The following is a 23,883-nucleotide window of genomic DNA, read 5'->3' on the forward strand; positions in this document are numbered from 1 at the left end:
TGGACCACCAATTTTCTCTCAGATCGATAGCTACTGGTGAATGGTTTTCTCTCCTCAGACTTTCCTGTCAATGCTGGTGTCCCTCAGGGCCCCATCATTTCACAAACTTCTCTCACTGACTGCAAATCCTATTCATAGTTTTGCTGATGATAGCACACTTCACTCATCCTACTTATATGACAAGCCATGCAGTGCTGAAACATTTGAAGCTTCAAGATCATCTATATCAAGTGCCTTGAACACCAATCTCCACAGTACAGGTATTCCTTGATTAATGCAATTAATTAATCCCTTGATGTTACCACATATATCAAAATTGCGTTAATCAAATATAAGAATCAATGGTAAAAATTACAGTTCATCCATGATCGATTACTGTATTAATAATTCGTTTTATATGGTACTCTTGTAGGAAAGATAAAAAAATGAATGCAAAGTAAATGTTTAATAAATGCTTGTACCTACATTAGTTGCTGCAATTTTTTACCAAATAAAGTTACCAAGAGTCGTTTGAACAGTTTTAGTTTTTTCTTATAAGCATAAATTCTATGATAACAAGCAAAATGACTCTCTAGACCTAGGCAAACAAGCATTCTTCGATTAATATCTGGATCCATATCCATTACTTGCTGCTTAAATGATTTTAAACTGTGAAATATTCTTCATCCAGTTCTTTGATTGTTATCTCCTTTGGAACCTCATCTTCACATTCATTTGTTTGTTGTCTTCATATGTGCGTTGTTGTAACTGAAATTTTTTGAATTTGAATCCAATAATTCTTTAACATCTTCTGCATCAACACCATCAAAACCAAGGTCTTCACCAATTGCAACAATTTCTTCAACCATGTTGTTCACAGGATTTTGAAAACCACCTAAGTCATTAATGCATTCTGGCAAAAGGTTTTTCCAAACAGCTCTCATGCAGCTAGACTCATGGGTGCTAGAAGACACTTGTCTTCTAGCACCCATGAGTTGTGAATGTTTTCAATTGAGTGTTTAATGTTAAAATTTTTCCAAAATTCTTGGAGAGTAATTGCATTTTCTTCCATTGTTGTTGTTTCTACTGCCTTTGAGAATGTCTTTTTAAGAAAACAGGCTTTGAAAGTTGCAATGACACCCATGTCCATGGGTTGTAGCAATGATGTAGTATATGGTGGAAAAACTAAAATTTTCACATTCTCACACAGATCATCAATAGAATTTGGATGACCTGTTGCGTTATCTAAAAGCAAAGTTCTGCTGTATTTAAAAAATACAGCAGAACAATTGGAGCTTGTAATACACTCACGCTTAATGCTTAATGGGAGGAATGACATCATCATGCTCACGACTTTCTTTCTCTCAGCCAGGAAACACTCCTCGAGGCTTGCATGTTTTTCCATGTTAAATTTAAAGGTGCATTAATTAAAACTCTTGCCGCATATATAAAGGGGTTGTCACAAGTAATTTCGCTGCGTTAATCAAATCCCATGTTAAGCAAGGGATACCTGTATTCATGATTGGGATGAAAACAACTTAGTCAACTTCAATGCTTCCAAAACACAGTTTTGCTTGTTTTCCCATAAAAAAAAGGCCTCAGATCTTCTCTGTTTATTTTTGATACTGCTCAGCTCAACAGTAAAGACCAAATCCCTCTCTCTCCTTGCATGACTCTTACTCCAAACTTTCCTGGCACAATCATATCACTTCTATAGTATCAAGACCAAAGTCTCCTTGCTCTTACTCCAAATTTTCCTGGCACAATTATATCACTTCTATAGTATCTTCCAAAAAACTTGACATCCTTGTCTGGTCAAGACTTTTCTTCTCTACCAAACAGTTACTTACTCTGTATAAATCCCAAATCTGACTAAATTTGGAATACTTCTCTTATGTATGGGGATGGTGCATTTGACACCTCCCTAAAAATTTTTGCTGCTGTTCAGAAAAGGATAGTTCTGTTGATAAATGACACTTCTCTTACAGACTCTCTTCAGCCACTGTCCCACAGACGATGAGTTGCTTCATTGTGTCTTTTCTACAGATATTTCTATGGTCATTGTTCAGTAGGACTAGCATCCATTATGCTTCCTATTTCTGCAGATCTAATAGATATTCATGCTACAGCTACTCAACATCATTTTACAGTCAAACTGCATAATAACCAAACTACTCCTAGTCATCTTTCATTCCTTCTAGTTCAATTCTGCTGAACAGCTCCCTCATGAAGCATTTCCAAAGGACTATTACCTTGATGGACCTGTGGTTTCAGTCAGGATTTCTCCATGACTGCAGGTCATAAAGAGTCCAGCTATTCCTGTCTTGGGCCTTTCTTCTCCATTTTCTTCCAACTTTCTTAATCATTGGGTCTTCCCACCTTAAGGCTGGTCATCCAGGTTTCCTTTTGGTATCTCTCAGATACCAGTTTGTAACTCTGATTGTCCATCTGTTGTCTCTCATTCTGGCGAGATGTCCTGCCCATCTTCTTTTGCTGTTGTAGATTGTTTTTATTATATCTGTGAGTACAGACTTCTTCCAAAGGACTATAATTTTCAATAATTTAAGAACAATATCAACAGATTACTCTATTCGTAACCCTTCCCTCACATGGCACCTACTTGCCTCTAGGCTCTTCTTTCTTTCATGTGTTGGACAAATATTAAAATAAATAAAAAAATTTCACCCAAAGAGCATATGATGGATTGCTCTTCCAACTGATCTGTTTTTTTATTTATTTATTTTTTTTTATGAACATTATTCATTTATACTGCATTACACTCAACTCTTACTACAACAAATTTATAGGGACCACTGAACTTGTTATTGTGGTGAGTTTGCTATAGCAAATTTGTTTCAAACCAGTAGGTGCACAGGGATGTTGGGTAGGACTTTTTTGGGAGTTTGTTATAGCAAGCACACATGTTATAATGGTGTTTGATATAGCAAGAGTTGACTGTATGCGGTGAATTATATGTACACACACATACTTACAGGTGGACCAGCATCTCCTTTGGGGCCTGTGGTACCCTAATAGGAAAAAATAAAATAAAATGATTATGTCCTGAGTTCATTAAAAAATAAGTAAAAAAAGCACAAAGTAAAAATAAGTAAAAAACACATAATACTATCTAAAAATGCTTATTTAATGTTCTGTAGATAACTTAATCCTACAGCTATATGTACTTAATCCTATGGCTATATATATATATCAATAAGAGAAGAAAAATTATGAATGCTATATACTGTGGATTTGAATCAGAGATGATGTGTACATGGTCACAACGATTAGCCAAAATTAAGATGAGATTTAATTTATCTGATGATTCTGTCAAACAAGATTTCTATATGCATTTTGTACAATAATTGCATTTAGTTTTAGTAGACTCTATCAGATTTCATTAAATTAATCAGATGAAATTTCATTTTAAAGGATGCTTTTATGAAACTGAAAGTAGAAATAAATGAACATTGTACTATTTATAGCAAATTTTCAAAGTCGAGCGTGGTAGCGTGGTAAACAGTGTGGATTTTTCTAAGATGTTTCCTTGATGGGAGTGTAATATGCATGGACAAAATGAGGTAGATGTCTTTATTAAGAGATATATAAGAGGCTTCTGGAAGGAGTATATCCCTGGATGGGATGATGATAGTAATAAACTGTATCAAGAATATCTAGAGTGTGGCAATCCTGACATTGGAGATGAACTCATTCACAGCCTTGACACCAACCGACAGAAGAAATGGACTGAAACAGTAGAAAGACTCGATTTTTGGCACTCCAGTAGAAAAGCATGGAGCCTTCTAAGAAAACTAGGTAGTGGCACCCTGACTGTCCGGGAACAATCAACTATTTCTCCTAATCAATATGCATCACATATTGTCAACGCATCAAGATATACCACCAAGGACAAACAACACCCTCTTCAAATAAAAAGAGAACTTACATATTTGAAAAATAACAGACCGTCAGACCTTCTATATTCATGGCCCTTCACTCTTGAAGATATTAACACTGCTCTAATGGATATGAAACCAGGCAAGGCTCAAGGTTTCGATGGAATTCATCCTGATGGATAGGATGATGATAGTTGAAGACAGGTCAAAAAGCTCGACAGTGGTTGGCTTGCTTTTTCTCTAACATCCTCCAGAATGGTAGACTTCCAAAAGAGTTTAAGAGGACAAAAATGATCCCCATCTTAAAACAGGAAAAACCAACAACAAACCAGAAAACTACTGACCAATTGCCCTGCTTAGCACCTGCTATAAGCTCCTAGAAAGGCTCATCCTTAATAGAATTGCCCCTAAGATAATAGAACAAGTCCCAGTGGAACAGGCCAGATTCAGACATAAATGAAGCTGCTGTGATCAGGTTCTGTCACTCACCACACATATAGAGACAGGCTACCAACAATGCCGGAAAACAGCTGTAGCTTTTGTAGATCTTACCGCAGCTTATGACACAGTCTGGAGGCATGTCGCAATCTGCAAGTTGCTCCATGTAGTCCCATGCAAAACAATAGCAAAACTAATCAATAACAAGCTAAGCAACCGCCGGTTCCAAGTGTGTATGGACGAGAACTAAAGTAAACAAAGAACACTGGATAATGGACTACCACAAGGGTCAGTTCTGGCTCCCCTCCTTTTTAACTTATACATCGCAATTTGCCTAATACAGCCTCCAAGAAGTTTTGCTATGCTGATGACATTGCTCTAGCCACCAGACACACCAATTTTACTACAATGGAAGATACACTAACAAACGACCTTGCAGTCCTAGAAGAATACTTCAGCAAATGGAGATTATGCCCAAATCCTAGCAAAACAGAAGTTTCATGCTTCCACCTGAACAATAACCAGGCTAACAAAGAACTCATGTAATAAATTTAGTTTAATCCTTTATCCAAGTGTGAGCAAACAAAGTTTGCGCCTGAAAGTATCTTCAGGACTGGGGTAAGGTGGTGCAACACCACCTAACCCCAGTCCTGAAGATAAGGGAAGGGCCACTACCCTAGTCTGGGTAGTGGCCCTTCCCTTAATGCATAACATTAGACATATCTGCAAGGAGATGTGTTTTGCATTATGGGAGATACTGAGATAGGAGTGATAATAGCTTGCTCCACCTTTGCAAGGAGTCGTCCTGGTGTTGCACCACCTTACCCCAGTCCTGAAGATACTTTCAGGCGCAAACTTTGTTTGCTCACACTTGGATAAAGGATTAAACTAAATTTATTATATTCTAACCAAGTGAAAAATAAACTTTCAACAAAGAACTCATGGTCTACTTCAACCAGAAACTGCTACACTACAACAGATTCCCGAAATATCTGGGCATCACTCTAGATAGAACACTATCTTTTAAACCACATCTCATTAACACAGCATCCAAGCTAAAAACAAGAAACAATATACTGCAAAAACTATGTGGAACAACTTGAGGTGCCTCAGCAACAACGTTTCGCTGCACTGCTCTTGGCCTTGTTTACTCTACAGCTGAATACTGCTCACCCGTATGGCTGAACAGTGCCTATGTGTATTTGGTTGATGCCCAGCTTAACACCACTATGTGCCTTATTTCTGGAACTGTAAAATCAACCCCAACCTACTGGCTCCCAGTGCTAAGCAACATCCTGCCTCCACACATCTGCAGATCCAACTTTCTTCTACATGAATACAGCAAAAGCATGGAAATTCAAAATCTTCCAATCCATGAAGGCATCCCACCCAAAGAAATATACAGGCTAAACTCAAGGCATCCTCCAATCTTAACAGCAAAAAATCTTGCAGAGACAAGTTTCAACATGAAGGAGAAGTGGAAAGAGTCCTGGTGTAACACTTCAACAGGGATCTTCCATAAATTAGTGGACCCAACACAGATGCCTTCGGGTTTTGACCTACCTAGGAAAACTTGGTCTGCCCTTAACCGAATCCGCACCAACCATGGCAGATGTGCAGACCACCTTTACAAATGGGGAATGATTGCCTCACCCAGGTGCAACTGCGGATCATCCCACCAGTTAATCATACAATTAATCATATTACAGCAGAATGCATACTACGTGCATACAGTGGAAACCTGTCAGACTTCATCCATGCTACACCAAGTGCTGTCGACTGGATAATCAACTAGACATTCAGTTGTAGCCTATTCTTGATTCTTGAGTGTCTCTTTTATGACTGTATTATGTCTTATTATTGTACATATGTCTATTACTATGTCCATATATATTAAGGATTAATGTAATGTAACTTTTCATGTGTGAGCCATACGCTAAATAAATAAATAAAATTAAGAGATATATGCTAACACAGTTTTATGCAGGAAAGAGGGTGCAGTTTATTGATATGTAGAATGAATGTATTTGAGGGATAAATTGAATTGTATGAAACAGATGGATTACATTTAAATGGATTTAGTGTGAATTAACTGGTGAGAATATTGCTAGAAAGAAATGTAATGAGTGATGTGAAATAGGTATTAGTGGAAGTCAGAATGATGTAAATATGAGAGGGAGAGTGGACCAGGTGAGACCATAGTGATTGTGAATGGAGAGGAGAGCAATGTGAAAGATGAGAATGCGAGAGGAAGAATGCAAGTTGGACAGGGAAATGGGGGGGGGAAGCCAGGGATGATATATATATATATATATATATATATATATATATATATATATATATATATATTTATTTATAAAGAATTGAATGACTAGAACCGAGATTTAAGTAAAAAGGTTTTAATATAAAAACATGACTAGTTTCGGCTTGTAACAGCCTTCATCAGGTGACATTATAAAAGAAAGAAAAAAGAAAAAACACTAAAACACTGAAGCTTAAATAAACTAAGAACATCATAGAGAGTCTCTATACATAACTGACATTAAATCATTGTGGTTGTATTTAAAGCTGTTCTTTCATTAGTTGTATTGTAGGGAAAGTGTGTGCTAGTAGCATCTCGTGAATGCCAGTATATGATTACAGCTGAATGACAATCTGGGAGGTTGTAGCTCAAGTTATTATTTAGATGAACAGGATTGAAGATGATTTCTCTAGATTCCACCATTTTTCTCTCTAGTTCATCATTGCAATGGAAGATGTTAGTAGATTTTTCCCAGCAGTTTGTGACTTTGGTTTTCATCATTAGGATTAGCCGAGAAAAGGATGACTTGATAATGCACTGGCTCGCTGTCTCTTGTAAGTAATGTCCCTCGTGTTCTTCCATACGCAATTCAACAGAGTTGTCTATCTGCCCAAAATAAGGAATATCACAATCACACAATATTTTATATACACCAGGGTATTTGAGTTGATGATGACCAAGTTTTGGGTGGCTTATTAAGAAACGGATCTTTGGAAGTGAAGTGAACAAGGTTCTGATGTTGTATTTTCTTAGAACTTTTGCTAATTTATGTGAAATTGTATGTAAGGAATAGATATATTGCCTTTGAATCTATTTGTTACTTCTGAGTGATGTCTAGGAAGATTAAGAAGGAATCTTTCAATGATTCTCTTGGAATATCCATTAACTTTTGAAAGAAGTTTTGAGATGGTTTATTTCTGTAAGAAGTTCATTTGGGTCATCCAGAAGAGAACGGGCTCTATGTCCCAAGGTGGAAATTATTCCAAGCTTATGAGGACGGAAGTGATGGGACTGACTATGCAGATATCTGTTGGTATGTGTGGGCTTTCTATATATCGATATTTTGAGTTTACCAGAAGAGCGAATCAGTTTGACATCAAGAAAAGGCAAGGAATTATTCGTTTCAAGCTCGGCAGTAAACTTAATACTTTGATGTCGATTATTGAGATGTTCGAGGAAAAGTTCGAAACTAGTCGTGTTTTTATATTAAAACCTTTTTACTTAAATCTCGGTTCTAGTCATTCTTTCATATATATATATATATACACACACACACACATATATACATATATATATATATATTTTGTATTATTTATTTATATAGTCTAGAAACCATGCTCAAGAGGCCAAACATGGAATGTTTTCAAGCCACTTCAGACCTCCAATAAGTGAGATGGTGGTCTAATGTCAGGTGATAAAATTCATCTACCACCTAAAGACAATCACATACATCCATACCCATGGCAGGATTCGAACCCATGACCTATTAGTTGGAGAGAAGATATGCTAACAACTCAGCCTGCAAAAACCTTGGCAAGGTGGGATGGGGAAGAGTATGTGGATGATCAGCATAGGAATGGGACTGCTTGGAATGCACATGAAGTCTTTGAGTCTGAGAAGATATTGGTATAAAGAGTAAAATGAGTGGACAGGAGCAGGTATGGAGAAGTCACTGATTAGGGGTTCAATGGGCATAACTGGTTATAGACCAGAAAATTAATAGTTATGTTGATTTACAAATGCTAAGAGTATCAAAAATAAGAAAGATGAAATTATTACGTTGAGTGAATTTATTCCCCTGAAAATACATAAAGAAAGGCTTAGGTGTTATTCATTATCCATAATAAAGCTTAATGGTATAACTAACACCAAGAGAAAAAATACATTTATTAAACTCACTAATATTTTGCTGGTTTTCTACCCAGCATCATCCCAATTAATTGGAAAAACAATTTAAATTGTAACTAAAACCTAATGTCCTTACATGGTGCCCTCAAATTGGTTAAACATTTAGCTAAATTACTCTCTTCCCTTACAAGCAACTCTACCTCATCTATTAAAAATTCTTTACACTTTAAAACATTAATAGAAAATTTAGCTTTGACAGATTCCAAAATCATGGTCATTTTTAATATCACCTCACTTTTCATTAATGTACCTTTGAGAGAGACCCTTGACCCAGCCTGGCAGGCCGAGTGGTTAGCGTGCTGCTCTCCAGTCAAGAGGCTGCAGGTTCGAATCCCACCGTGGGCATGGATGTTTGTGATTGTCTGTGGAAATATCAGTGGTGGTGATCAGCGGTAGATGGTGTTGGTGTAGTTGCGGTCAGTTGGTGGATTGTGAGTAGTGGAAGCAGAGTTGTAGAATGGATGCCCTCCCTCAATGAGTCTTTGGACTCCCTGGAAGTGACAAATAATAATAATTCCCCCCCCCCCCCAAACATAAATGAACGATTCAGATTCACCATTTCACCATACATACATGTTATTTTCTGAGTAAAGGAAAAAATATGCAAGTAGATAGATGGGATCACTATGGGTTCCCCCCCCCCCCAGTAAACTTCTATAAGGCGCAGTTTGAAAACTAAGCTCTCAACATAGACACACACAACAACCTACAGTTTAATTGCATTATGTTGATGATGTGTTTTCTGTTTGGCCTCATGGTCCAGACACATAGATACATTTTTGACACATCTTAACAGCCAACATCCTAAAATATACTTCCCCATAGAAAATGAAAGTAACAATAATCACCCCTTTTTAGATACACTGCACTAGTGTATCTAAAAAGGGATGATTATTGTTACTTTAACCGGTGTTCCAAATTAATTTACCAAAGATCTGGGAGAGGGGTGCTTAAGGGTCAAAGCTGTATAACTGAGAGGAGACCTCCACATAATCTTTAAAGGAATGCGGAAAACCGACCAGGGCTTCTGACCTAATGTCCAATCCTCACCTTCTCGTGGTGCACCCTGTTGGGTATCTACCTGGACACTGAACGAAAGAGGATGGGCTGGCAATTTGGGATTTAGCCGACCAAATTGTATTCTTATTGGCTTAAACCAAAATACAAAAAGATGGTACAACATGACAAAATTTCATGCCGGCTGGGGTGTCACCAGGTTAAACAAGACCCCCTGTTGTTGTCACCAGGGCAAACAGCAAAAAGTCAGCTACTGGAACAAACCCTAAAACACAACACAACTCAATATCACCAGAGTTCAAGATCAGTACAATCAACATAAAAAGCCTGAATGGCAATGAAATGAAGGTAGCTGAGGAATTGGATAAGTGCCAGATCAATATAATAGGGATGACTGAAACAAAAAAGGCAAAAACTGGAGAGCTCTTTCTCAGCAATAAATACAAAATGTTCAGGCAATGACAATCAAGAAAAATAAGAGTAGCCATAGTATTCAGCACTAAATACGAGACTAATCTTCTTGAATGGCAGGCAGTCTCATGTATAGCGATGTGGGCAAATATCAGAATGGGGAACTAGACAATGAGACTTTTGTGCCTATGGTCCCACAGAAGGTTGTATTAAGGTAGAAGTGGAGGAATTTTTTGAGGCTTTACAGAAAGCAACTGACACAATGAAAAAGGAAAAGTTGGTCCTTGTTGGGGATCTAAATAGCAGAGTAGGAAATGATTGTCAGACATACAAAAATATTTTGGGAAAATTTGGATAAAAGAGCAAAGCTAATAATAATGGCAAATACCTGTTAGATTGCTGCTCAGGACATGGAATCGTTATTACTAACACCATGTTCCAACATAAAAATGTGCACAAATTCACATAGAGAGAAGAGGCAAAGAATAAGAAAAGTCTCGTTGACTATGTTATTGTTGATAGTGATGTTTTCTCTCTGGTGCAGGACACCAGAAAGTACAGAGAATTTGAAATTACAAGTGATCCCTATTTATTCTTGAGCAGGATAAAATTGAATTTCATATTGAAAAGAATAACATGTAAGAAAGTTTTAAAGTGAATAAAAGTTGACCAGCTCTCAGATGTGAACTGCAGACTAAAATACACAAACATTATTGAAAAAAAAAATGAAACAGTTTGAAAACAGGAACCAAACCTCAGAGATTCAGTGGCAAGCCTTGAAGAAAGCCCTGATTGATTCAGCTAGAGAGGCATGTGGTGAGGTGGTTGTCTGCAAGGATAGAAAAATCAGAACTCCATGGTGGCACATAGCTTAAAGAAGCTGTGAAGGAAAAGAAGAAAGCATATCAAAAGTTTCTGGCAAATAAATCAGCTTGTACTCTTACAGAATACAGAGACAAATGTAAGAAAGCGAAAGACTGTGTAAAACTAGCTAAACAAAAGTCATGGGAGGACTTTGGCAAGAACATAGAAAATAAATATCAAGAAGGTGGCAAAATATTCTGGAGGTGGTTGAAGAATCTTAGAAATGGAGGAAAGAATGCTGTAAAAGGAGTTAGAGATGATAAAGGTGACATGAAAACGGGAGAAAAAGATATCCTTGAGGTATGGAGAAATAACTTTGAAAAATTGCTAAATGAAACAAGGGGTGATAGCACAGTGGTAAAAAAACACTCAACAGGCATACAGTCAGGAATACATATCCATACTTGAAGTAGAAAAAGCCATCAAAGGCTTGAAATGTGGAAAGGCAAAAGGAGTGGATGATATTCGACCAGAAATGCTGACGTATGGTGTCATAAAAGTCTTGCAGTGGCTGCACTGCATAGTTCTGAAGGCCTGGACAGAGGGACGAATTAACGATGATTGGAGTAGAGCTCTCATAGTACCCATATATAAAAAGGTAAATAAAACCGAATGTGAGAATTACAGAGGTATTTCCTTACTGAGTGTTCCCAGTAAGATTTATCAAGTATACTTGAGAAACAGTTGAGAAGAATTGTGGAAGAAAAGCTTGGTGAAGAACAAGCTGGATTCAGGCCAAATAGAGGCTGTCAGGATGAAATCTTCACTTTACAACAAATAGTTGAGAAAGCATGGGAATATAACAAAGATCTGTATTTAAGTTTTGTCAATCTGGAAAAGGCATATGACAAGGTGCCAAGAGAGAAGCTATTCAATATGCTACAGTTAAATGGTGTCAATGGGGCATTATATCAAGCAATACTTAGTCTTTATTTGAGTTGTAAGTCAGCAGTTAGAATTGAAGGAAGTACAGGAAGATGGTTTAATGTTAAATCTGGTGTCAGACAAGGATGTACATTATCCCCTTTGTTATTCATTATCTATATGGATCACATTATGAAGGAAAGTGGTTTTAAACATGATATCAAAATTGAAGATGTTAATGTCAGCTCTTTGCTTTATGCAGACGATGTTATACTTCTAAATAAATCCGCTACAAGTCTGCAAGATTCCCTGACTAAATTGAATAACTGTTGTAATAGATATGGTATGAAAGTCAGCAATAAAAAGACAAAGACAATGAAAATAGGTAGAATCGTTGAAAATGTCAACTGCATTGTGAACGGAGAACCTGCGGAACAAGTAAAACATTTCAGCTACTTACGCACGATTTTTTTTACTGAAGATTATTATTATTATTATTATTATTATTATTATTATTCAGGCCTCCATGGAGTCAAAAGACTCATCATGGGAGGTCCTTCCTAAGAACATAAAGTCTGTCAAGACTCATCGAGGGGAGGCCCCCCCCCTAAGAAACACAAAGTCTATCATACCACTCTTTAAACTCATTGACCATTCTTGCTCTCACCACTCCATCAGGCAATGCATTCCATGGTTCAACCACCCTCCACGCAAAGAAACCACTCCTTACCCTCTTGCTCACAGTTTCCTTTCGTAACTTCCAGGGATGGCCTCTTGTCATCACTCCTTCCCGCTGTTCAACCAAGCGTAAGAACTCCCCAGTGCCAATCCTGTAACCACCTCTCAACAGTTTAAAAGTCTCAATCATATCACCTCTCCTTCTTCTATCCAACAAACTCTGCAGTCCACATTCCCTCAGACGATCCTCATAACTATGCTTGCACAGTCCTGAAACCATCTTTGTCATCCGTCTTTGTATCCTTTCCACAGTTAATATATCCCCTTTAAATCCTGGGGACCAAATCTGAGAACAATTGTCCGAGTGTGGTCTGATCAGAGATGGTAAATTAAATATAGAAATAGACAACAGAATCAGTAAAGCTGGTATGGTGGGAAGTCAATTGAATAAATTCATATGGAATAAGAGAGAAATTAGTCAGCTCACTAAATTAGATGTATACAAGACAGTGTTCAAACCAGTTTTAACTTATGGATCTGAGAGCTGGGTCAGAAGTAAAACACTTGACCAAAGACTAGAGACTTCAGATATGAGAGTCCTGAGAAAGATTAGAGGCGTGAACAGATGGCATCAATGGCAAAATCACATTAAAAATGAGGATATTAGGAAAGAACTTGAGATTGTCAGCATCCAGGAATGCGTTACTATAGCTATTCTCAGATGGTATGGTCACTTAAACAGAATGGGCGAGGAAAAATTAGCAAAACAAGTGTTCTCTGCTAGGTTGGCAGGAAAACGGCCCAGAGGAAGACCAAGATATAGCTGGATTGATATGGTACAAAGTGCCCTAGATGATAGAAATATAAGTCTTGACAAGTAACAGACTGATTTGGAGAAAAATTGTAGATGGGAAGTTAGTAATGATGTAAATTTTTCATGGAGTACTGTCATATCCTGTAGACTCCTTGAGGGTACATAGCAGGAATTTGATGATGATGAGATCTGGGAGACTATCATTGTAAGACCTAATAGCCAGATATCTCTGAATTTACTTTTTAGTTATCTGACCCATAGATGGTGCCACGTACGAACATTAAGCATCTGTTGCAATTTAAATTGTTTTTACAACTGCTTGGTTTAGTGTTGTGTGCCCATCACAGTTATCGTTGTGTTCTGATGATGCTTGGTAGAAAACCAGTGAAATATTAGTGAGTTTAATAAATGTATTTTTTCTTCTTAGTGAGTTATATTGTTAAGATTTACTAGGGGGCTCTGCCGCCTGGTGCCTATGGCTCCCCCCTCCCATGTTCCGGACTGGTAGGCCAGTTCACTCACACACACACACACACACACAAATGATAAAGATCAACAGATGACTGAAAACGAGATATCTCATTACAGAATTGCCAAAGTATGCAACTGTCACATCCACTGCTACGTGGTTGTTATGGAATGTTATGGAATTGAAAATTTAGGTATATCCAACTCGAATTTCGAAGACTTGAAAGGGGTCCATTCCCCCCTGGTGCCTATTGCGCCTAACCCCCCGAGTTCCAGACCAGTAGGCTGGTTCTCCTTGGAATCTGATGACTCGAATTTCGAAGACTCGAAAGGGGGTTCCTCCCTCCCCAGTATACCTATGGCGACCAAACCCCCGAGTTCTGGACTGGTATGCCAGTTCTCCTTGAATTGTGATGACTCTAATTTTTAAAACTGGAAAGGGGGGTTCCACCTCCCCCTGGCACCTACGGCACCAAACCCCCCTGAGCTCCAGACTGGTAGGCCAGTTCTCCTTGAATTCTGATGACTCAAATTTTGAAGACTCGAAAGGGGATCCCACCGGCACCTAAGCCGGCCAACCTCCCCAAGTTCCAGACCGGTAGGCCAGCTCTCCTTGAATTCTGATGACTCGAATTTCGAAGACTCGAAAGCCCCCCCCAGCGACCAAACCCCTAAGTTCCGGTCTGGTAGGCCAGTTCTCCCCTGAGTTTCAAAACGTTTCAAATAACTTGAAAAAAAAACGTTACACAAAAAGGCTTATCATTTTATATATATAAGTTAGATTATGGATCACCTGAAAATAGCTGTAATAAACAAATATGGTGGAATGAGAATGGTATCCTGACAGAAATATAAATGGAAGGATATAATGTTTTTAAAGGATAAGAAGGACAAGACGGCGGGGAAAGTGTTGCTGATGACAGTGGGCAGTTATGTCTACAAAAAGTTGAGATACAGGAGGAAAATAGTGGCAGTAGTTTGAGACATGGTGTGAGTCTCTCATCAGTCAATGTCACATCTGGCATTGCAACAGCTCCACCTAGTGACACACCCATGCAAAATGCTTCCTCAGAAATTCAACTATTCCATATATTAAAGGCATCTTTGAACATGTGGCAAAAATTATGAGAAAATATCAACTCATTGCTACCTACAAACCCATTAACCAAATTCACAACTTGCTATCTTCTCCAAAAGACAAACTCTCACCAATGATGCTACCTGGCATATATTGAACACCATGTTCATGGTAACTTGTCTTCCTATGAACACACAGGAAGATCTATAAATAAATGTATCCTTGAACATCAAGACCACATCCGCTTTATCAAACCTTACAAATATGGCCTTGCACAACATGGAATCGAAAATGCAGGATCTGGCAAAATGGCAAGTTACTACATAGATGCACACATAAACATAAAGAGTGAGAAAGTTCTGAAGCCTTACTTCATAGATCTAATCTTAATCGAAATGACTGCCTCACTATTCCAATAGTCTGGGAAAATGTTATCCTCAGTTGCATTCAATAATTTATCTGCTATATTTTAATTTAATTTCAGTAATTGTAATTTCAGCCCAGTAGTTTTTAATTCATGAACACATGACCATTTACTTAGAGTGATTCCAACTTAAGCATGTGCACTATTGTTTTTTGAATTTTCAATTCCTGTTGTTGTTTGTTAGTATACCGATGATGTCTTATGACACATAATATGAAATATTTACATAATAAAAAGTTATTTACTGTGGGATTTGGGTTATTCTACAGTTGTGTTATTCTATAATTAACTATTTCATTTGGTTCTGTTACTTCCCCACAATCAGCACTTTTTAAAGTCATTGTTCCATAGTCAAACCTCCTTTTACTTGCCTCAGAGTGAAAGTTGCATTCAATAATTTATCTGCTATATTTTAATTTAAGTAATTGTAATTTCAGCCCAGTAGTTTTTAATTCATGAACACATGACCATTTACTTAGAGTGATTCCAACGTAAGCATGTGCACTATTGTTTTCTTCATTTTCAATTCCTGTTGTTGTTTGTTAGTATACCGATGATGTCTTATGATACATAATATGAAATATTTACATAATAAAAAGTTATTTACTGTGGGATTTGGGTTATTCTATAGTTGTGTTATTCTATAATTAACTATTTCATTTGGTTCTGTTACTTCCCCACCATCGGCACTTTTTAAAGCCATTGTTCCATAGTCATTCCTCCTTTTACTTGCCTCAGAGTGAAAGAACACTTTAGGATTTCTTTTGGTCACATCAGTTTGCTTTCTCTCATAATTAGCTTTACCCTTCCTTACCATACAGGTCACCCTTTTAATCTGTGCCTTGTACTGCTCATGGGCATAAAGATCACCTTTTTCTTTATATTCCCTCCACAACTTTTTCTTTTCTGAAACTCTTGCTTAATGATGCTATTCATCTATCTAACTCCTACCTGATTTATTCTTTTGACTCTAAGTATACATTCTAATGCTGCTTTCTTCAGACACCCCTTGATCCCAACATTTTTCCCTCTCCAAATTCTTATGCCCTAGTGACATAGCACTGCTGAAACTTGACTCCTCAACTTGTAATAATCACCTGCATTGAAAAGTCTGAATGTCTAGCAAATCTCCCATGTCAAGATTACATGATCACTTTCTCAGAACAGAGACAGCATAGCTAGATTGGTTAGTGTTAAGTATTCTGATGCTATGATCAGATCCAGCACATTCAAACCTTGTATCCCCCCATTGCATGCTGCTTCAGGTAATTATCTCTCGGTAGGTGTATAAATTCCATTTCCTTCCTTCCTTCCTTGTCAGTGACTATTCTTCCTCCCAATGTATGTCCCTTATTATGGGGGATTTTAACTTATAGTTAAAATCCCCCATAATAATTACATGACCAGTACTATACTAATTTGCCAATTTGCATGATTTTGGTGTATGTTACAAAAAAGCAATAGTATGCAAAGTTACAACACAATAGGCTATTTCATAAAAATACTAAGTTACGATTATTATTATTATTATTATTATCATTATTATCCCAAGACCCCATGGAGTTAAAGACTTATCTAGGATGTCCTTTTGTCACACACACACACACACACACACACACACACACAGCTCATCATACCATGCCTTAAACACACTCAAAAATTCTCTGCAGACGCCACCCTCTCAGACAAGGCATTCCAATTATTCACAACTCTGCATGCAAAAAACGTGCTTCTCACTCCCCTGCGTGCACCCTCCTTATACAGCTTCCAAGGATGTCCTCTAGTTCTCCCCTAATTTCCCACCATTTGCATAAAATCTCTCCAACATTGAACCTATAACAAACCATTACTAACTTGTAGGTCTCTATCATATCACTCCCTTCTCCTCCTATCCACTAGATTCTGTAAATTGCATCTTCTCAATCTTTCCTCATATTCGGCATTCCAGAGAACAGAAACTACCTTAGTAAATCATCTCTGAAACCTTTCCAACATCTCTCTTCGTCCTTTTGAAAACCAGATGACCAATCTGTGCACAGAAGTCCATGTGTGGTCTAATCAAAACCTTATACAAGGGACAAGAATCTCCTTACTTCTCAAGTCGGTGTCCTCTGCATCATTCCCAGAATTCTTTGTGATGTCCTCACAATTTTGGCAATCTGTTCCCTAAATTTCAGATCCTTATCCACTATCACCAGAAGATCTCTTATTTCCTCCACCTCTAACAATATATCCTCACCAAGCATAAATTCTACATCCCATCTTTGTTTCCCAAATTTTAAAATCTTACATTTTGCAACATTGAACTTAATCTCCATTTCCATGCCCATTCACTCAATTTATTCAAGTCTTCTTGTAAGGCCACAACATCTTCACTACTCTTTATAATTCATCTGCAAACAACTGAATAATCCCATCCAAATCTTTGCCAATATCATTAACACACAGATTAAACAGCAATGGCCCTAAAACAGATCCCTGAAGCACACTCACCACTGTTAAATTTCCTCTTTCTGGATATTGCTCTCCCCCATACACAACTTGCTAATATCTATCAGATAGCCAGTCTCCAATTCAATGCACTAATCTAATATCCAACCGCATCTGCTCTAGTTTGACTATGAACTTATCATGTGGTAATCTATCAAAAGCCTTTGCAAAATCTAAGTATACTATTGTGTATTCCTCTCCTCTGTTCAAGGAATCCGTCCCATTATTGTAATAAGTAAGTAGATTACTAAAACATGACCTCCATTTAACAAATCCATGCTGTCCATCAAAGATAATTCCATTGTTGTCAATCTACTTCTGAACTCTAGTTCTCACCAGCTTCTCCAACAACTTAACCAACCCCCTGACACACAGACAGGCTTATAATTTGATGCCTGAGTTCTATCATGTCGCTTATTAAGCACTACAATCTTGCCTTCCTTACACTCCTTTGGAACTCGACTCAGTGCAAGACTCATATTAAAAAAAAATAAGCCAAAACAGATGTCAACTCTCTGGCACATTCCTTATTATTATATGGGTATCTCCATGGAGGCAGAAGACCCACCGTGGAGATACCCATTAACCTTTATACTCACAATACCTATCACACCTCCCCTAGACTAATTCTGGTAATTCATCCCACTCACTCACCACTCTCCAAGCAAAAAATCTACTCTGTACACCCTTACTAACTTCACTCTTACATAACTTCCAGGAGTGACCTCTAGTTCTCTCTCTATTCATAATGTATTGAAAAATTTCCTTTATGTCAATCTTATAGAACCCTTCTAATAGCTTATAGGTTTTCATCATGGTCCACTCTTTTCCACCTATTAACTGAACTTTGCAGCCCACACACACTTCAACCTATCCTCACAGAGAGCATTCCATCGACCTGTCAGCTGTTTGCTCATCTTGGAATCCTCTCCACCACTTCCTGAATATAAAAAGAGAATACCGTATTTTTAGATAGATAACACACGCTTATCTATACAAAAAAGTCCAAATTCGTTAAAAATGAACATGTGCGGTATACATTTGAAAGTATGAGAGGTAAATAAAATGTAATAACAAAACTAAGGTAGAAGTATTACTTAATATTTATTGAACATTACACTATTCAAATCAAAAAAATTCTTCATCAGACTCAATATTAAAAGAATCAATTGCGTTAAAAATTTTGTTTGGTATTTCTTCAGCTTCATGATCATTGTCACCACACTACTGCACTCCCTTGTGCTTTAATGAAACCATTTCTGACACAGTTTTCACTTACAGCAGCCCAACTTTCTACAATCCATGTAACTATATCTTTATATGACATTCTTTTCATTTGCCCTAGTTTTTATATTCATGGATGCCATTCATCATCCAGTCTTCCCACTTAGCCCGCAAATTGTCTTTGAATGGTTTATTTATCGCAAGATCAAGAGGTTGGAGTTTTTTTGTTAAATCACCTGGATCGATGGCCAATTTGGAATACTTACAATTATTTGAACTTCTGCTGTCATGTGTGCACTACACGAATCCAACACTAACAAAGATTTTGGGTTGAAAAATGCATTTTTCTCTTTTGCCACATATTCTCCAACCAAAATTTCATAACCTCAGAATTTATCCAACTTGTATATCATTAGCAGTAACAATAACCTTTGGAATCACAACCTTTTGGAACAGTCTTTCTTTTGAAAATCACCGATGGTGATTTTCAAAAGAAAGACTTTTTTCCCTGTTGTAGCAACTGAAATCTCTTTTGCTCCCTTCAGATTCACAGTCCTAGAATTAGGCATGTCAAAATTTACGGGAATCTCATCCATATTCCCAAAGTGACAAGCATCAATCCCACACGTTTTCTCTCAGAAACGAACAAAATTTAGCTACTTTTGCTTCCCAGTCGCACGGCAAATTTTGTCCAACACCAGTGGAGGAGTGCACACTTAAACTGTTTCTCTTCATAAATCCAAAAATCCAAGATGGGTAGGCCTTGAAATCCTTTATATTATCATTTTGTGCAATTCTTTTCGATTCCTGCAACACACAGACAGTAGATATTCTCATACCTTTAGCTCTTTCATTAACAACCCAATCAAACAGTTTTTTTTCTATGGTTGGCCACAGGCCTTCTAAACCTCACAGCACGTATACTCGTACGTAAACATTTCAGGAGACTGTTTCAGCCTTTCGCCATTCACGAACACTACTTTCTCCAACAATGAACAATCTACTAGCTTCACGATTCCTTTTTCCTTTGCTACTTCTACCAATTCAAGCTTGAACTGAGCTGTGTAGGATTTTCTCCGAGAAGTACTTCTATCTTCCATGGTTAATTCAGATCTAATAACAAAATATAAACAAATAATGATTTACTTTATGAAATATTTTAAAACAGTATATATGGAATAATCAACCACTGCTACTAGCAATGCACATGCTTTTAAAAAATTCCTCCATCCTCTGTCTGTACTTCCTAACTCTACCACTAGTTGGCACATGCACGTTATCTATACATCAAAAGAAGTGATGAAAATGTTGGGGGTGCGCATTATATATTAGGTGAGCATTATTCGAAAAATATGGTACATAAAACTTACATCTATGTGAATTTTATGTTCAGTGCATTGAATTCTTTAAATTTAGTCATAAATGATGCAGCTAAAAGTAACTTAAGAATATGCATTATGAAATTCATCATCTACATACAAGGCGACTTGCATGCACACGTGCACACACACACACACACGCACGCCGCACGCACAATTATTTTGGAGGACAGGAGCACATTTGTGATCCAGAAAAAAAAATGATACTATTATAAAATTCATTATACAAATTATGAAGACAACTACAGTGTTAAAGTAAAAACTTCAGGAAATGAAGGAAAAGATACCATTATAAAATGTTTATCAGTTAGATCCAAAAAATTAAAAAGTAATCTTCATTTTAATTTTATATGATATTAATTCATTAAAAGAGCTGCGAGTAATAAAAATTTAATTAATAATACTAAATTAGATATTAAGAGTATAAAACATCATGAAGAGTTAAATAGTTCAAATAGTTCAAATAGTCATTTTACATGGAAATGGACATGATGATGCACTAAAATTAACTTTATTATTATTATTATTAACATCTGACCTCCAAGGAGTCAGAGAGTGTGGGAGGTACACACTATTGAAAACAATGCTAACCCAACCATGCTTTAAACTGATTCAAAGTGTCTACATTCACAACACACTCAGGCAATGCATTCCACTGACTAACCACTCTCCCTGCAAAGAAACTTCTCCTCACTTGTCTGCTCACATCCTTCTTATACAGTTTGCAGTGATGCCCTCCCCCCCTTCTCAAATTTTATGAAAAATCTCTTCCATGTCAACCTGATAGCAACCCCTGACTAGCTTATATGTCTCAATCATATCCACCTTCCTCCTATCATGAGGCTTTGCAACGTACATTCTCTCTCAATCTGTCCTCATACTCCACATTTCAAAGACCACTGACCACCTTTGTGAATCTGTTCTAAACCCTTTCCAACATATTCTCATCACCATGAAAACCCGGTGATCAAATCTATGCACAATGATCTATATGAGGCTTGATCAAGGCCTTATACAATGGCAACATGACCTCTCTATTTCTGCAAGTCTGGGTCCTCCACATCATCGCCATTATCCAATGTGACATCTTCGCAACTTGTGCAATGTGGCACCTGAATTTCAAGTCGGGTCCTTGTCCACCATCACTCCTAGATCTCTCATCTCCTCTACTTTCTTTAAAGTTTCCCCACCAAGTGTATATTTTGCATCCCATTGTTGCTTATCAAATCTTAAAGCCTTACACTTTGCAACACTGAACTGATAGTTCCACTTACCTGCCCATTCATGCAATCCATTCAAGTCCTCTTATAAGGCCATAACATCTGCTTGACTCTGCATTGCTCTTCTCAGTTTTGCATTATTTGCAAACACCTGCATATCACTATTTAAACCCATTCTAATATCATTAACATACAAACTGAACAACAATGGCCCAAAACTGACCTCTGCGGTACACCACTAGAGACCTTTCTCTTTCGGGATACCACACGCCTATATACAATTTTCTGATACCTATCCAACAACCAGTCACAAATGTGTTAATAAGGCACAAACCATATTAGCATACTCTGTATTGATAATACATCCTCTTCATTCACTTCTAACACTTAGAAAATCATTATCCTTCTAGGAATAAAGTGTGTAGTACCAGGATGGAACACTCTAATAAAGTGATCATATCATTAAATATCTTGACTATGTCATCTACTATGGTCGTCCAATTCCCATCTCCACCTTTTTTCTTTCCTTCTTTCTTTTCTTCTTGCTCCTTCCTCCCAATGCTATTAGAGGATTCGAGGGTCAGGGGTGAATCTTTCCTATTTTGCTATTTCATCTCATCTTATGTGGAAAGGGCCTCTGCAACACTACCACTTTCTTCTTTCAGTGACTTCACTCCAAAATACTAATATGGTTTGTGCCTTATTAACACATTTCATGCTGCATAGGTTGTTGCACAGAATAATCAGAGCCATGTTAAGGGCTTAGGCAGAGGGTCCTGTTCGAGAAGTATATTACACCAACCACTATCAAAAGTCAGTGATACTGTGAATGAGCAACACAGAAGGTATAAGATTAAGGGAATTTTACATAGGCACATGAAATGTTTGGGGTCTACAGATGGGTACCCTTGAGATTGTCTGTAAAGAGATGGATAGATATAAAATTGACATTCTAGGAATAACAAAGACTAGATGGAATGGAGGTCACTTCAAAAGACAGGATGGTAAGCTAGTTATTTATTCAGGTGGTGACTCAAAACATCATGGGGGTAGCTGTCATACTGAAGACAGCTCAGGCAAGAAACCATCTTGGTTATAACCTCATTAATGATAGGATATTTTCTATTACATTTAAGGTCAGCCTACCAATGTATCAATTGTGGTAGTTTATGCACCCCCACATGACTTTTGTTGCCAATTGTGCTATATTTCCCTCAGTAATACAAGTGTTCTTTAGTGGTGCTGAGTTTGGAATTTAGTTGTTGTTTATATTGTGTTATTTTTGGGTTACCGAGAAGGCGAGGTCAGAGTCGGACATCTGCAGTGGAAGAAAAGATAAGTTTTCGTTATTCACTATTTAGTATAGTTAATATATAGTTTATACTTATAGTATCGAGTAAGTAAATTAGCTTACAGTAGAGAGTATAACATAGTATTCAGCATTTAGTTTTAGTCTTTAGGTTTAGTTGTAGTAGTATTTAGCGTTTAGTTGCAGTAGTTCCTCGGCACAATTTGAATGATAGCGGCTGCCACTGCTCCAATTACAAATGGCATGTCACTAAGTCCTCCCCCATTCAAGGACTCTATTTTATGTAACATAATAAAGGATTTTGTGGTATGTGGGACTTGTGGCATGTATGTGTCCCAGCAGTTGGATATGTTTGTGAGGGATAACTACCTCAGACAGTATGTAACAGAGGGCATGTGAGGATTGAGGGAATTGGATTTGGTCATCTCATCACAGGATCTAATTATAAATGAGGTGTCAAATCATCCATCAATTGGTGAGAGTGACCATGAGGTGATTACCTGGATGGTTGCCAGCAGTGTGAGGACCTCTGTGAAAAAAGGGTATATGTGGAACTACAAGGGGGGGGGGTGATTATGAAGAGCTCAGGAGAAAGCTTGCGGGAGTAGCATGAAATGAGGAGTTAGCTGGAAAAGAGATCAATGCAGCCTGGGAGATTTTCAAAGACTATCTAGTAGATACAATGTCTAAGTGTATTCCAAGGCTGAGAAGGTGAAATAAGGTAGATGTGAGATGATGGATGAATAAAGACATTAAGCATGCGATACAAGAAAGAGGGCATTGTGGATGCAGCATAAGAGAAATGGAAATAACCAATTCCATGAGGTCTACAAAGACCAGACAAGGAGGGTGACTTGGTTGGTGAGGGTAGCTAAAGAGAGGTATGAACAGCAGTTAGCTAATGAAGCCAAAAAGAATCCTAAGGAGTTCTTTCGATATGTAGCCAGCAAAAGAAAGAATGATTATGGAAGGATGACATTGTTAGGAGAAAATGGTATAAAGACAGCTGTTGCAGAATGTGTGGTGGAGATATTTAATGAGCAATTCATAAAGGTCTTTCAATCTTGTGAATGTGACTTCATGTAGAGATTGAGAGCAATTGATGATGGGGAGGAGAGAC

At 37.5% G+C, this 23,883-nt stretch overlaps 1 protein-coding gene across 2 annotated transcripts in view; it reads right to left on the reverse strand.

Moving 5' to 3' along the window:
• The window catches only part of LOC150098312 (uncharacterized), a 733,595-nt gene that overhangs the window by 102,270 nt on the left and 607,442 nt on the right, over positions 1–23,883 (reverse strand). For both annotated transcript variants that reach the window (XM_090404774.1, XM_090404775.1), the window contains exon 34: positions 2,973–3,008. In XM_090404774.1, coding sequence (XP_090260900.1) covers positions 2,973–3,008 — 36 coding nt within the window. The remainder of the gene's footprint in view (positions 1–2,972; positions 3,009–23,883) is intronic.

This window comes from Typopeltis vanoorti, chromosome 15 (assembly GCF_054136105.1).
Source record: "Typopeltis vanoorti isolate ZY-2024b chromosome 15, IOZ_Tvanoo_1.0, whole genome shotgun sequence".
Classification (NCBI taxonomy): domain Eukaryota; kingdom Metazoa; phylum Arthropoda; class Arachnida; order Uropygi; family Thelyphonidae; genus Typopeltis; species Typopeltis vanoorti.